Source organism: Lonchura striata, chromosome 8 (assembly GCF_050655825.1).
Source record: "Lonchura striata isolate lonStrDom1 chromosome 8, ASM5065582v1, whole genome shotgun sequence".
In the NCBI taxonomy this organism is placed as follows: Eukaryota; Metazoa; Chordata; class Aves; order Passeriformes; family Estrildidae; genus Lonchura; species Lonchura striata.
The window spans coordinates 19,247,088-19,260,050 of NC_140710.1; the positions used below are offsets into that span (position 1 = coordinate 19,247,088).

At 40.1% G+C, this 12,963-nt stretch overlaps 2 protein-coding genes across 3 annotated transcripts in view; both read right to left on the bottom strand.

Moving 5' to 3' along the window:
• Positions 1-511: 511 nt before the first annotated feature.
• Positions 512-9,708, bottom strand: GPR88 (G protein-coupled receptor 88). Its single transcript, XM_077785470.2, has one exon. It carries the CDS (start codon positions 6,823-6,825, stop codon positions 5,755-5,757), a length of 1,071 nt encoding a protein of 356 aa, XP_077641596.2. The 5' UTR covers positions 6,826-9,708; the 3' UTR covers positions 512-5,754.
• A 149-nt stretch (positions 9,709-9,857) lies between these two features.
• CDC14A (cell division cycle 14A) overlaps positions 9,858-12,963 on the bottom strand; it is a 51,104-nt gene continuing 47,998 nt past the window's right edge. For both annotated transcript variants that reach the window (XM_031505524.3, XM_021543280.3), the window contains one exon: positions 9,858-11,642. In XM_031505524.3, the coding sequence (XP_031361384.3) occupies positions 11,613-11,642 (30 nt within the window). In that variant the 3' untranslated portion in view covers positions 9,858-11,612. The remainder of the gene's footprint in view (positions 11,643-12,963) is intronic.

Sequence of the window (12,963 nt, forward strand, 5' to 3'; positions counted from 1 at the left end):
TTTCAATTCATCATCTTTGTCTTTCAAGCTCTCCCTTTCACAGTTTTCCTCTGTTGCTAATGCTCACTTTGCTGCTTTGCAACTAACATTACACCTCCATCACATCATCAGCTTCAGAATAGATCAGGAGGGATGCAGCTCTTGCCTGAAGCATAGCTGTGTTTTTAATTCTGCCCTCAGACTGCCACACAGCAGGTGAAGACAGCCTGAACACAAGGCATCTTTGGTCTTAAGTGAAGCTTTTCAATAACGCATTTCTGTTATTCTGTTATTTCTTTTCAATAACAGAAATTTCTGTTCTTGTTCTGTGTGCCTTGGCTCTTGAACTATCAGAGCTGATTCTGTCCAGTAAGGATGAGATTCATTCTGCCTTCCTTTGTGTTTCTTTAGTAATTAATATTAATTATGCTTTTCAGCAGCTGTCAATTCTAGAGCAGCAGGAAAACTTTGGAAGCAGGAGTGAATCTCACAGAAGTACAGAAAAAAGAGACATTTAAAGGATGCTGAAAAATTTTGGCAGAGGCACGTTTTTATTATTCATTATTTAAATCCATTGTCTTACAAGAGGATAAGTTCAGCATGGTGAAGTCTAAGGTGCTACATAGCTCACTTGATTGGCTTGAGCTCCCCTTCCAACTGGCAGTTTGCTTTCCTTCTGAACAACTCCCAAAAGCTTGGCTCTAAAATGATGACAAGCCTGATGTCTGGGGTTGCAGGTTAGACATCCTACAGTTTTCCCTGAACTCCAAACAGTTAACCTTCCTGGAGTGGTTATTATGCCTCTTCAGAAACCCAAAGCTTCAGGCAAAAAAGCAGCCACAAATGTTTTTTTTTTTTCTCGGGATTGTTTCAAATTCTTTATTTTCATGAATGTCCATCCAGACTTGGTGTAGGGCAGACTGCACAGGGACCCTGACCATATTGAACTCCTTGACAAGAAACAGGCAAGGTGGCCCACGCTCTTCAAGCAGAGCCCTTTTTCTGTAAGGTCGTGTTTTCCACACCAGAAGAGATCATTAGATCACCATGTATAGCAACAGATTGGTTTGAATACCTGCATAAATGTTCTTTTTCTGTACTGATGTCACTTTTTAGGTTACTATGATTGAACTCTTGAGCCAAAAAGATTTTTTCTCCAGCCTTCTATTTTTCATTTTTTTTATATTACCCTTTTTTTTACACAACCTTACTCAAATGCAAGTATCTGTAAATATAGACAAAGAATTTGTCCACTGCTCTGCACAGTAAAAGCCCGACTTCAATACCTACTCACCCTAAATAGAAATTTAAGCATGTGCGATTTGTCTATCACTTCTTTAGTCTTAGTTTACAACTGTCTCCCAAAACCCTGCTCAAGCAGTTGTGCCCTGATCAGCAGAATCAAGAACTTTTCCCTTAGTGAAAAAAATTACAGAAGATACTGAAGAAAGGGAAAAAGAAGGAAAGAAAATAGACTATTACCCTGGTAAAATGATGACAGTGCATGGGAAGGATTGACATAAAAGAGCAAAAAAACGTAGCTTTCTTAGAAGTTAAACAGTCACGAGAAAAGCTATTTTTGCTGCCATTTGAGAAAGGGACTTCTGAATTTAAAGAATATTGCAATAATCTAGTTATGTGATTTAAGATTAAATAGAAAGCTAAAGTATATGTTGTCACTTTTTTCTTTAATGAAATGCTACACTTAAATGTCTTCATTTGAAAATAATCTGTATGTGGGTTTTTTTAAAAATAGCATCAACTTGGTAGTTAGAAAAAAAAGGTTCACAATGTGCTTATGGCTGACTGAATCTGGAGGTTAGCTAAGATGTTATCTCTGCTTGTCAGTCCAGCACTGCTGTTGAATGCAGTCTCCATAAGACTGCTTCTGCAATTCCTATCTTTGATTTTAGAGTTTAAAGAAAATTTTCTGGTGTACGAAATGCTTTGTTAAAGGAAGAAATCGAGAATACAAGTGCATGTTTTTATTTATTAAGAAAAGCATAGAATTGTATCTCCTCACATACAAAGAATCAAAGAATTTGAGATGGTTAATTTTATCATAATCCCAGGCCTCTTCTGGCTTTCAGATTTTTCTCTGTGCTGTTTCTCAGGATCAAACTGTTAGCACCCCTGTCCTGTCTTTTTCATCTCCCCTTGTCATAATTCCCCAGCTTCACCTTGCTGCCTGTACTTTTTTTACACTCCTATTTTGAGTACAATGATCGCCCAGTTTTGGCGGAGACTCATATTGCTGTAGCTACCTAATTCCACAAAGCAGCTCTACAGCTTTTTATAATTATTTTGAATTAAGGGTGACTTCAAAAGATTGAATCCAAACTCTAACATCAGGAACACCCTCTACAAGCAATTTTCACTAATAACCCATGCCTCAGGGCATTATTTTGAGGCATCACAATTTTACTTTCAAAAAGCAGGTCCCACATGTACTTCTGCATGGGCAATTAAAAAACTGAGTGGCAGATTTATTTGGGCCATAATATGCCAAATAGCGCTTTTCAAGCACATCAGCGTAGCTGACCACAATTCATGCAGGCTGTTACTAACTCCTACCTGCTCTTGTTCCCAGAAGCCCTCAGAAAGTAGCAAAGGAATAGGCAACTATTGCACGTGAACATCATGGCTGATCTGCACTACTGTATCACTACTGCATCATAAATTCAATGCTTTAAGGAGCTCTCCCCTCCCATCTAAAGCACATGAAGCCAGCTAATACATGTCACTGCCAGCCAATCCAGGAAGGGCAGCTTCAGGCCATGCTCAGACAACTTGCTTGGCACAACACCAGAGGAAAGGAGCAACTCAGTTCAAGCAAATCTCATTTGAATTGCTGACAGGATTTTCTATCATCTTCATTTACACCTCTTGAAAGGGTGTTTGGTAGAGACATTTTAAAGGACGATTGGCAACATATCCCTTGTGTCTGTAAATTAGTTATTTGAGCATGACAGAAATTCACATTGAAGAAAAGTCACCATTAAACTAGCAGAGGACACATATAAATCATCTGTAAATTAAAGCATAGAATGACAAAAACTGAGAATGAAATCCAGTTCCTTAACCAAGAAGCAGTACCATAGAGCCAGGAGAACTTGAGCCAAGCTGAGCTTCCATTGCAATTTACCATGGAGTATTTACAATGTGGAAATACAAAGATTATGGCTGTAGAACAAGGCATACAGGACTTTTCAGAGCATTCATTTCTCAGAGAAAGTGATCTTGAGACAAATACTCTTTCTTAATTACTTTAAAGTCATTCTTTTTTCTGCGTAATGTTATTTAGGTCACCTGAGTATATTAAAACAGTCAAAGATTTACAGTCAGATGTAATTACATCAAACTTTCCAAGGGATTTCCAGTTGTTTTCTGGAATTGATGCATAGCATAAGGATAGCTGTCTAGAGTTTTGTACATCGTAACATTTTTATACATGTTTGCATTTTAAACGTAGTCTATATAAAATACAGGCATTTCAGATTTAACTTGCATGCTATTTTACAAGGGAAGAAGCCCAGAAGTTCCAGTTATCTGATGGTTTGGACATTGAATTTGGAAACATGTTATTGCTTTAATTTCAGACTAACGTGTTCCACAGCCAAAAACAGGGGAGCGGCATTGTCTAATTTTTTATTTTAGAGTTTGATTTTTTTGCTTATGGGCCCAGTAATGAGCTTTACCAAGTGTCTTGAGTTCCTTTAGCCATAGTGGGAGATGCAAAATGCATTTTTCTGTGGGTTCCAACCTAAGGATTATTTTGTAGTTGAACAGGGTCTTACCCTCGAGTGGCCCTTGGTTGAACTTTATTTTGGAAGCAAACCAGCATATTTTTCAGTATTGGGATAGATGAGGTTGAAGCAGTTTTCCTTCTCCATTTGCTACACAAAGACAGCTAAAGCACAGCCACTGCGATTAGGATGAGATATTACAACAAGGATATAGTGGCTCCTTCACTCTCCAAGATATGTGCACAGTGTTAATAAAATAAATCTTGCATATCTTATATGTTCAGTATTTCCTTGCTGGTCCTCCACATCTTTCTGGTGCCATCACTCAGAGGAACACTGTCTCCAGTATGAAGGAAGAAGCGTTCTGTACAATTCAGACTCAAGGAAACTTACTTTACCACAGGTGCTTGCAAGTGGCTAAAGCTGTTTTCAAGATGTTCATATAATTTCTGGATATCAATTAAAAAAAAAATCCTTTTGAGGCCTTCATTCTTTGTGTTTTTAAATCCTGACCTTAACAATATCTGACCTTAACATAATCTTTTGTGATTATGGAGGTTTTTTTATGCCAGAAAACAAAATATTGGTATGGGACTTTTAGAAAAATCATTCATTCACAGATATCAAACAGGTCTTAGTCTTGGGAAGAAACATTAAATTATTCCCTTTCTCTCAAAGCATTGTCTGTGGAAACTCAAACTCCAGCAGGTAAAGCAAGCAAAGTGTGTGGGGCATTATAAAATAATGCCAAAGGGCCTTTAATATTATCAACTATCATGTGTGTCTTTTCCTTGTTATTATCCCATCTTAAACTATCCTCATGAGAGCTCCAAGTTCGTGTCAACCAATGCAACACACTCTTGTTTGACAAAGTTTCCTATGTTCCCATGGGTCCATTCTTCTTGAGACAGCACAACTTAGGTGATACTGCTTGTGGATGCCCACGGATTCAGAAAACAGCTACCTTCCTGCAGACGTTTGTGCCAGAAGGCAAACACAGCACTATCATCACCATGAGAACAACAGCAACAGTGTTGGAAAAGAGGAAGGAGGAAGTCAAGCAACAGAGAAGGAAATAGAAGGATTTTAAGACCATTCCTGGAAGGAATGGGCCTGCAGCACTCACCACCACAGTTTCAGTGCGAGGAGCTGTCTCCTTTCCAAATGCCAGACAGAATCTGTTATTGTGTATCTAGAAGAGACTGTGAAATCATACTTCTGCAATAATATATTTAAGAGAAATACAACAAACTGGTAACTGAACAGGTGACAAGGTTAGATGGACACCACCAGCCTTCATATTGCATTGCATTTTATCGCGTGGCCATGGGCAGAGACCTTCGTTAAAACAGGCCTTAAAGAGCTTCCAAACTAGATCACCACAAAGGTGCATATGTTTTTGTTTTTAACAGTTTCCACAGACAGCATCGTCCGGAAGTTTGCCAGAGAAAGCTGAAGGAGGGTCTTGCATGGAGCACAGAGATCAGGTATGCTGGGGAAAGGAAGCAGCTCCCGGTGTCTGTGTGCGTGTGTGTGTAGTGAGACACCTGCCCGTCCTTCACAAAACGAACCTGGTGTTCAGGGAGCTCACTTCAAAGAACTACTTTAAATGCTGAAAGAATTACATCGACTTTATAAAAACAAACTTGCATATGTCTCAGAAAGAGCTGTCTAGGTGTCTGTCATACTGAAATCTTTCGAGCTTAACAACAGTTACGTGCGTTGCCATATTTACCAGTTATCCCAGATTGGTAAAAGCACGGCCGTGGCTGGAGTCCCGGGGGCGGACAGCAGCGGTGCCGGGAGCGGGGCTGAGGGGGCGGGCGGGAGATCCCGCCCCAGTGTCCGTCCCGGTGCCTCGGGAAAGCACCCGGCGCTGCCGGGCCGTGTGGCAGAAGGGGGAGCGGGCAAGAAGTGCGTGGGGTCAGAAAGGAGCAGCAGGAGAGGAAGAAGCGCTGCCGGGACGGGCGCCGTGGCCGCCGGCGGGGCTGTCGGAGCGGCCTGGGGGGTCCCGGCGCCGCCGCGGGCCTCAGCGCGGCGCGGCCGCGGCGCTGGCGCCGCTCCCCGCGCCCCGGCGCCGCGGCAGCGGCGGGGAGGGCGGGGCGCCGGCGGGGCCCGCGGCGGCGGCCGCGGGGCGCGGGGCGGCGGCCGGGCCCTCGCCGCGGGGCAGGACAGAGCGGGCCGCCCGGCGGAACTCCTCGCTGCGCCACGTGTAGAGCAGCGGGTTGAGGGCCGAGAGCGAGCAGAGCAGCAGCCAGCTGGCGGCCTGCAGCGCCGGCGGCGCCGGGCGCAGGAAGAAGCCCAGGAGGCTCACCCAGACCAGGGGCTGGGTGCCCAGCAGGAACACGCAGCAGAGCAGCAGGACGGAGACGCTGCTGAGGCGGCGCTGGGCGCGGCGAGGCGGCGGCGGCGCGGCGGGGAAGGGCAGCTGGTGCAGCAGGTGGAAGTTGAGGACGCTGACCCGCTTGGCGCTGCCCCGCACCCGCCGCACGATGCCGAGGTAGCAGTGGAGCAGCAGCGCGGTCTGGCCCAGCACGGCCAGGGCGAGGAGCAGGGCGGTGTAGCGAGAGCTGCCGTCCGACTGGGCCGAGCCCAGGGTCCAGAGCCCGGGCAGCAGCGGGACCGGGAGCAGGGCGAGGGCCCAGGAGAGCCCGATCATGCAGCCCGTGTGTCTCCGCTGGTAGAGGGCCTGGTACACGCTGGGCAGCTTGGTGATGAGCACGTACCTGTTGAAAGCCACCAGCAGGTGCGAGGCCAGGGAGACGGTGAGGCCGAGGCCCAGGAGCCCCCCTCGGAGCAGCCGGTACTCCGCCGAGCGAAGGGAGGACGAGTTGGGGGGCAGCAGCCCCAGCACAGCCTCCTGGGGCATCCACAGGGCGCACACGCTCAGGTCTGCCGCACAGCCGTTCACGATGAAGGCATTGCTGGTTGTCTGCAGCTTCTTGAAGGAGAAGACTAAATAAATGACCATCACATTGGATAAAGTCCCTGAGATAGCTAAGACTGCGTAGAGCAGCGACAGAAAGATGCGGGTCCCGGAGGAGTCCTCCCAGAGCAGCAGCAGAGGCGAGCTAGCACTCCAGGAAGAGGCGTTGGGCATCTCGCTGAATGCAGCTCAGTTTTGACTTTGCCCTGTAAATCCCATCCTTGTCTGGGTCAGAAGTTCTGCTGCAGGAGTCCTCACCAAGCACACGGGAGGCTGTGCAGCTGAAGGACTCTAAGGCAGCTTTCAGTCATACAAGCTGTAAGGTCCAGAAAATGCTGTTTGCAGTAAGGATCCAAAAACCAGCAGTGTCCAAGGCAGTTAGGCAGCAAGAGTCCACAGATTGTAGCTGGTAAAGGTGGGTCCATAGGGAGGCAAATGGCTGTTGGCAGACCAGAGCACGACTGAGGTTTCTGTAGCTGTGAAAACAGCAAAAGCAGCAGCACCTTGCAATCGGCAGCAGAAACGGCAGCAACTGATACAAAGCTTTGCAGTTTCTCCTGTGCCACAGTACGTACACTGTATATCATTTCAGGAAGATTCAGCCCTTCCACTCTTCATGAATTATTCAGCAGATTTTCAACTTGTTAAATCAAGAAGGGAAAAAAAAAAAAAAAGCCAAACCCTATCATGCTCCAGAAATACTCCAACTACACAGTCTGACTCTTTTCTCCCTGCCTTACCAGTCTTCTGGATCTTGCCCATTTACACAACATTCATTTGAAGCAAGGTTTTAAACCCTATCAGTCACTTCTGTCTGAAATACTGTCTGTAGAAATTCTTCTGCTCAATACTCAGTTTTTAACAGATTTTTTTCTGATTTTATTTTTGTTAAGAGTAAGCTCAGTATGCTTCTGCAGTTTTAGTTAATTTTAGAACTGGTCTGTAATAACAATATACTTCCCAAAAGAAATCTTTCAAACACAATAAATAGACCAGTCCTGGTAAGACAGTACTTATTTGAGAAAGCTGGTTCTCAATCTGAACATTTTACATCTCTTCATAAACCTCAGCCTGTGTCAACCCACAGGAAATCCTGCATTGCCACCCTGCCAGAGGTGAACACTGGTGTTGGTGAGCACACAGATAACACAGCCATCAGTGTAATACTTGAAATGTTCCTGGAGAGGAGAATAACAACTCCTGAGGTGGACTAAAAACTGATTGAAAGAGTAGGCATTAACAGTCCATTCCCAGATGGAGAATAATCCCAGGAACTCTACCCTGCCTTATTCAAACAGGGATAAAATGGTAACTGTCCTTAACCTGGACAAGACTTAATAAGAAACTCAGTAAGAGAACTTACATTTACTTTTAAAAGCTTTTCAGATATGGAATTTTGTGATGAGCTTAAGAAAAAAGCTGCTTTTGCATGTAGGTTAGGTATAATCTACAAAAGCAAGCAATCACAGCTTGTAAGGTATTATCTGTACCAGAGACTTTCATGAGGCATTTTTAGATATTAAACTCCTGATGCTAACAAACAGCAATACCAAAATAATGTATTAAGAGGTAGTTATAGTTGCAATATACATTTTTTTTAAGTTAAAGAAGTTAAATTGTGTGGGTTAATGGATGTTGCAATACAGCATATCTTTTGATAAAAAAGGCTCATGTTAACAATTGACAGAAATATTGATCCAAAGGTGGATTCGTTACAAACATGAATATCTATGTTCACTTTTAATTAACTGGATGGCTCATGTGCTTAAGGTTAAAGACCTACCTCAGTGATTTACTTGATCAGGCCCTTAATTATCATATTTTTTGCCTGCTGCACTTTACAGTGTAGATCTAATCAAGTGTCAAACCTTTTGAGGCCTTTCATTGTTTAGTTGTCAGTAAAGAACAGTTATTATAGAAACTAAAATCCTCCCCTTTCTGCAGTACTGTAATTGAAAATTAGTCTCTGAATTTGTAACAAGTAATACCTCCCTAACTGAAAAGCTTCATAAAGCATACTTTAAAAAGAGATTATGATGATTAACTGTTTCATAAGATGTTAGCCACAGAATATTATGCCCAGTAGAGACCTTTAGACTTATTTAATCAATCCATTCATATTTACAGATCTTGTGTACTACAACTTATTCTCCCAGAACCACATATATCCATATTTGAAGGAACAAAAATGGTGAAGCTCAAGGACAAGTGAACACAGGATATAAAATAAATTTCAGGCTATTTCTTAAAAGCTACAAGGTTCTAAAAGTCCTTCCTGACCTTTCACTGTTTCAAATTTTTTGTTGTTGTTAAGAAGTTGATTGTTGCAGAATACTGACTTATTTATGAACTTTAAAAAGTTCTACATAAGCTGGTATTTATCTAAATCAATAAAAGCCTAGAAAAAGGCCAAGGGAGAGCTTGATTCCTATTTACTAGAAACCTTTTAATTAGCTGTTCATCCTGTATCTTATTTACTCTGCACATCCAAATCACCATCCATTATTCATACAAATGCAGGGGCAGAAGCCTTTTGTTGTTTTTTTTAGCTCAGACTGTCACCAGAATTTGGGCAACTTGGAAAGCATCCACTCTATTCCCAGCTTTCCCATTCCTTTAAAGTGGTTGTGTAACAGTTACACACTGTCCACATCTATTGCAAGAGAGGCTAACAGGCTAATAGAGAAGTAATCATGTAATGCAACAAATTTGCTGAAAATCAGCAAGAGGGTTAAACAAATGTTAGAACTATTTGTGATTAGTTTTAAATTGAAGGAAGGATAAAAAGCTAAAGAAAGCTAAATTGTTTAGGTTCTTATGGATGAAGAACCTGCTGTTGGTGGGACTAAGAGACCTGTTGCACATGCAAAAAAGTGAAAGTATATTACACCTGTAACAAGGGACTTCCCCCAGGAAGGATTCCTCAGTTCAGACACAGCTTTGAAATCACTGTAATTTGGAATATAATGCCATCATCATCACATCAACATGTTGATTAAATACCTGGCATTATACAAAGCAAATACAAGAAGGTTCAGAGAGATTGTTAAAAAAGTTATCTATCTTGCTAATGGCCTTTTCCAATGTTATCCTACTTTTAAGTACATTACATGGTTTAGAGGAAAGAAGGTGATTTTGAAAAGTTACCTTCAATTAGAGATCAAATCATCAAAATATCTACCAAAAAACCCAAGAAACAAGGAAGCTGGCTTATACAGGCATTTTATTATCAATTAGCTGTATATATATATATATATATCTACATTTCAAAATTAATTAATCAATCAGTATTTTATTAAGAAAAACTATTTATAACAAAGTAAATTAGAAAATTCTTTATGAGAGGTAGAATTACCTTATTAATCTATAGTACATATACAGTGTATTGTATATAGATACACATATGCTACTTTGTGTGTATATATTACATATACACATTTGCAAAAATGTACAGTATTGCATGTAAATTTTATTTAGTGATTTTGATTTTTATAGCTGTTCTCAGTATTGCTTTTGAACACTTTCAGTACAACTTTCAATAGCAATTTGTGATCTCATCTTTTAAAACATGATGTAGCACAACTTCAGTTGTAAAGCAAATGCAGGGTCTTCAGGAACAAAGACTGACAATTCAACTAAGTTTTATTTTCAAGTTTCTGCAGATATTTTGAAAAACAAACAGGTAACAAATCTGTTTTGTTTCTGTCTTGTACATGAGGGGCAAATAAAGTCCTCACAGTTGCTTATATTCTTTTCCTTACCATGCATTTGTGAGTTCTGAAAAATTTACACATGATCCTGTACCTCCCTGTAACACCATTTCAGCCTAAGCCTCATTACTAATCACATCTGACTGACCTGTACATTCCACAGAGTAAAGAGCATCTTTACTATGACAAAACCCTTCCATGATACAGGAGGCTACCTCAGCCATATGCTTAACAACAAATGTAAAGTTTATGAAGCATCCAATTAATAGATAAAAATTTAATATATGTCCAACTCATATACTGTGTGTTACTAAGGAAATTGTACACATACTGCCAAATGTAGGTTAAAAGTATGCAAGTATGCAGTGCTACCTAATTCATGGTACATTTCTACCAACTTCAGTTTGGTCTGCCTTCATTTTTGCAGCATATATTGCATAGCAAAAGTTAACACTCTACATTGAAAACAAAAGAAATTGAAAGAGTGTTAACTGTACAATTGAGTAATCACATAAATTAATTCTTTGTTGCAGTAGCATATGTAATTACATCACATATCAACAAATATTTTCCCTTTCTTTTTCTTTCATTGTGCTTCCTTAAGAAATGGTAGCAGCCAGAAGTGGAAAGCAGACTATGCATCAAGTGCTTTTAGTTGACATTGTAATAACAAATCTCTCACTAGTTAAGACTTTCATCAAATTACCAGAAGACCAATTAGTAAAAAAGTAAATTACATTAGGCTCTAAGGAATAATGATGGACCCATAAAACAAGAAAAATCTCTTGTTCATAAAAAAAAATTATATCTTTGATAAACATGTACAAATTCTTTAAAATACACATTTTTGTAGCAAACTAGACCCTAAATTAAAATATATTCTAGTTTTTACATAACTTTTATATATAGTTTACCAAAATATTCTCTTAATACATATTTTAACACTGTACACAAGTTAATAAATGTCTTAATGAAACTCATTAGAAATATATTCAACTGTCTCAACATAAAAAATTTAAATTTGTATACAACATGGGGTAGTAATTTCCATAAATTCAATTCAGTGCATCTGCAGTAGTCATTAACAATAATTTTCTGCCTGTTAAGAAGTGTCCTCTTGGTGTTCAGGAATTAATGTATCTTATATTGAAGGTTCCTCCTTTCAATGAGCAGCTTCTTCTCTTCAGATCTTCTCCATCATGAAGGACGTGATTTGAAGAGCTCAGCAGGTCTCACCAAAGCAGCAAGGCTTTAGTACTGAACATACTCAGACTGAAAGGACTGTGCAGAGAAGAAAAACTGATTAAAACTCACTGGAGAAGTTTTATTTATATATAACATATATTTTTCACTTAAAGAGTAGAGGAAGGACAGAAAGGAGAAAAATAAACAGAGTTGGGAGGGACCTGAATCTCTACACAGGTAAAGATTAATAAAATAGAAGAAATTAAAATCTGATTAAAATGCATCAACTTTGCTGTATCTACACTTACTTTTCCAAACCAGTTTCTTGAGATTCTAAATGGAAGTGTTGCAAGTCCTTTAAAATACCACTACTACTGTAATTGAATTGTTTCCACTTATTCTGAATAAGGATCCAACTGCTACCGTAAAAGTCAGCTTACTTTAGATGTTGATCCAGATAATGATATAGAAAACATATACTGTAGTTCATTATTGAGGAAAAAATCTACATCAGTAATTAACAGAGATGGATAAATATTTGTAAGACTACCAAAACCAGATGAAACTGCAAATAGTTCATCTGGATTAGTAACAAGTCTGTATAATTAAGAGAAAGATCATAACCAGCTTTATTGTGTTTATTTACATTTCAGTTTCTACTGAAGTCTAAATTTTTAATAGAACTGATTAATCAGCTTAGACAGTATCCAATCATTTTACTAGCTCCTATACAGATGTGATTAAGAAGTCATTCTGATGAATAAGTCTTGTACAGTGATGAGCTGTCCCAGATGAGTATGGTTACAAATAAAGAGCAAGTAAAACCAGCAAAGGTATTTTAAAACTGCATCAAGTCTTCAGAATTAGAGCGAACTACTGGAGACCAACGTGACTCCTAAGACAGACTGGACTCTCACAGACTTATGTTTTCCTATTATTCCTAACTAGTCATTACAGAAAATGCTCTTTGGCACCCATACTGAAACCTGTCAGTACTAGTGCATAATACATTTATATATATCTTTATAGCTCTATATCTGTAGATCGCTATTGCTTTAGCTAATGTAACACAACTATTTCCCCCCTATATTTTAAGTCTCAGTGTATATTTTCAAAGTTGTCTTTTAAATGCATTTTCCCATCTCAAGATTTGAGACCATCTGGATATTCTATCCTAGGTAGAAAAAGTGCTGTCAGCATGTAGATTTGAATACTATTGACTAAAAAAGGTCTGGTTTTAGTAAGAGCAAGGCAGAAGGAATAGGCCTTCATTAATGAGCACTTGAAACTTCTCTCTTAATGATCCTCAAAGGCTTCTCATTTTCAGAAGTGCATTTTAACAACTGGAAAGATGGTTAATTAGTGCAATATTTGAAATGGATCCATCAAAACTGAATCCCAAATAAAGGTGATTAAT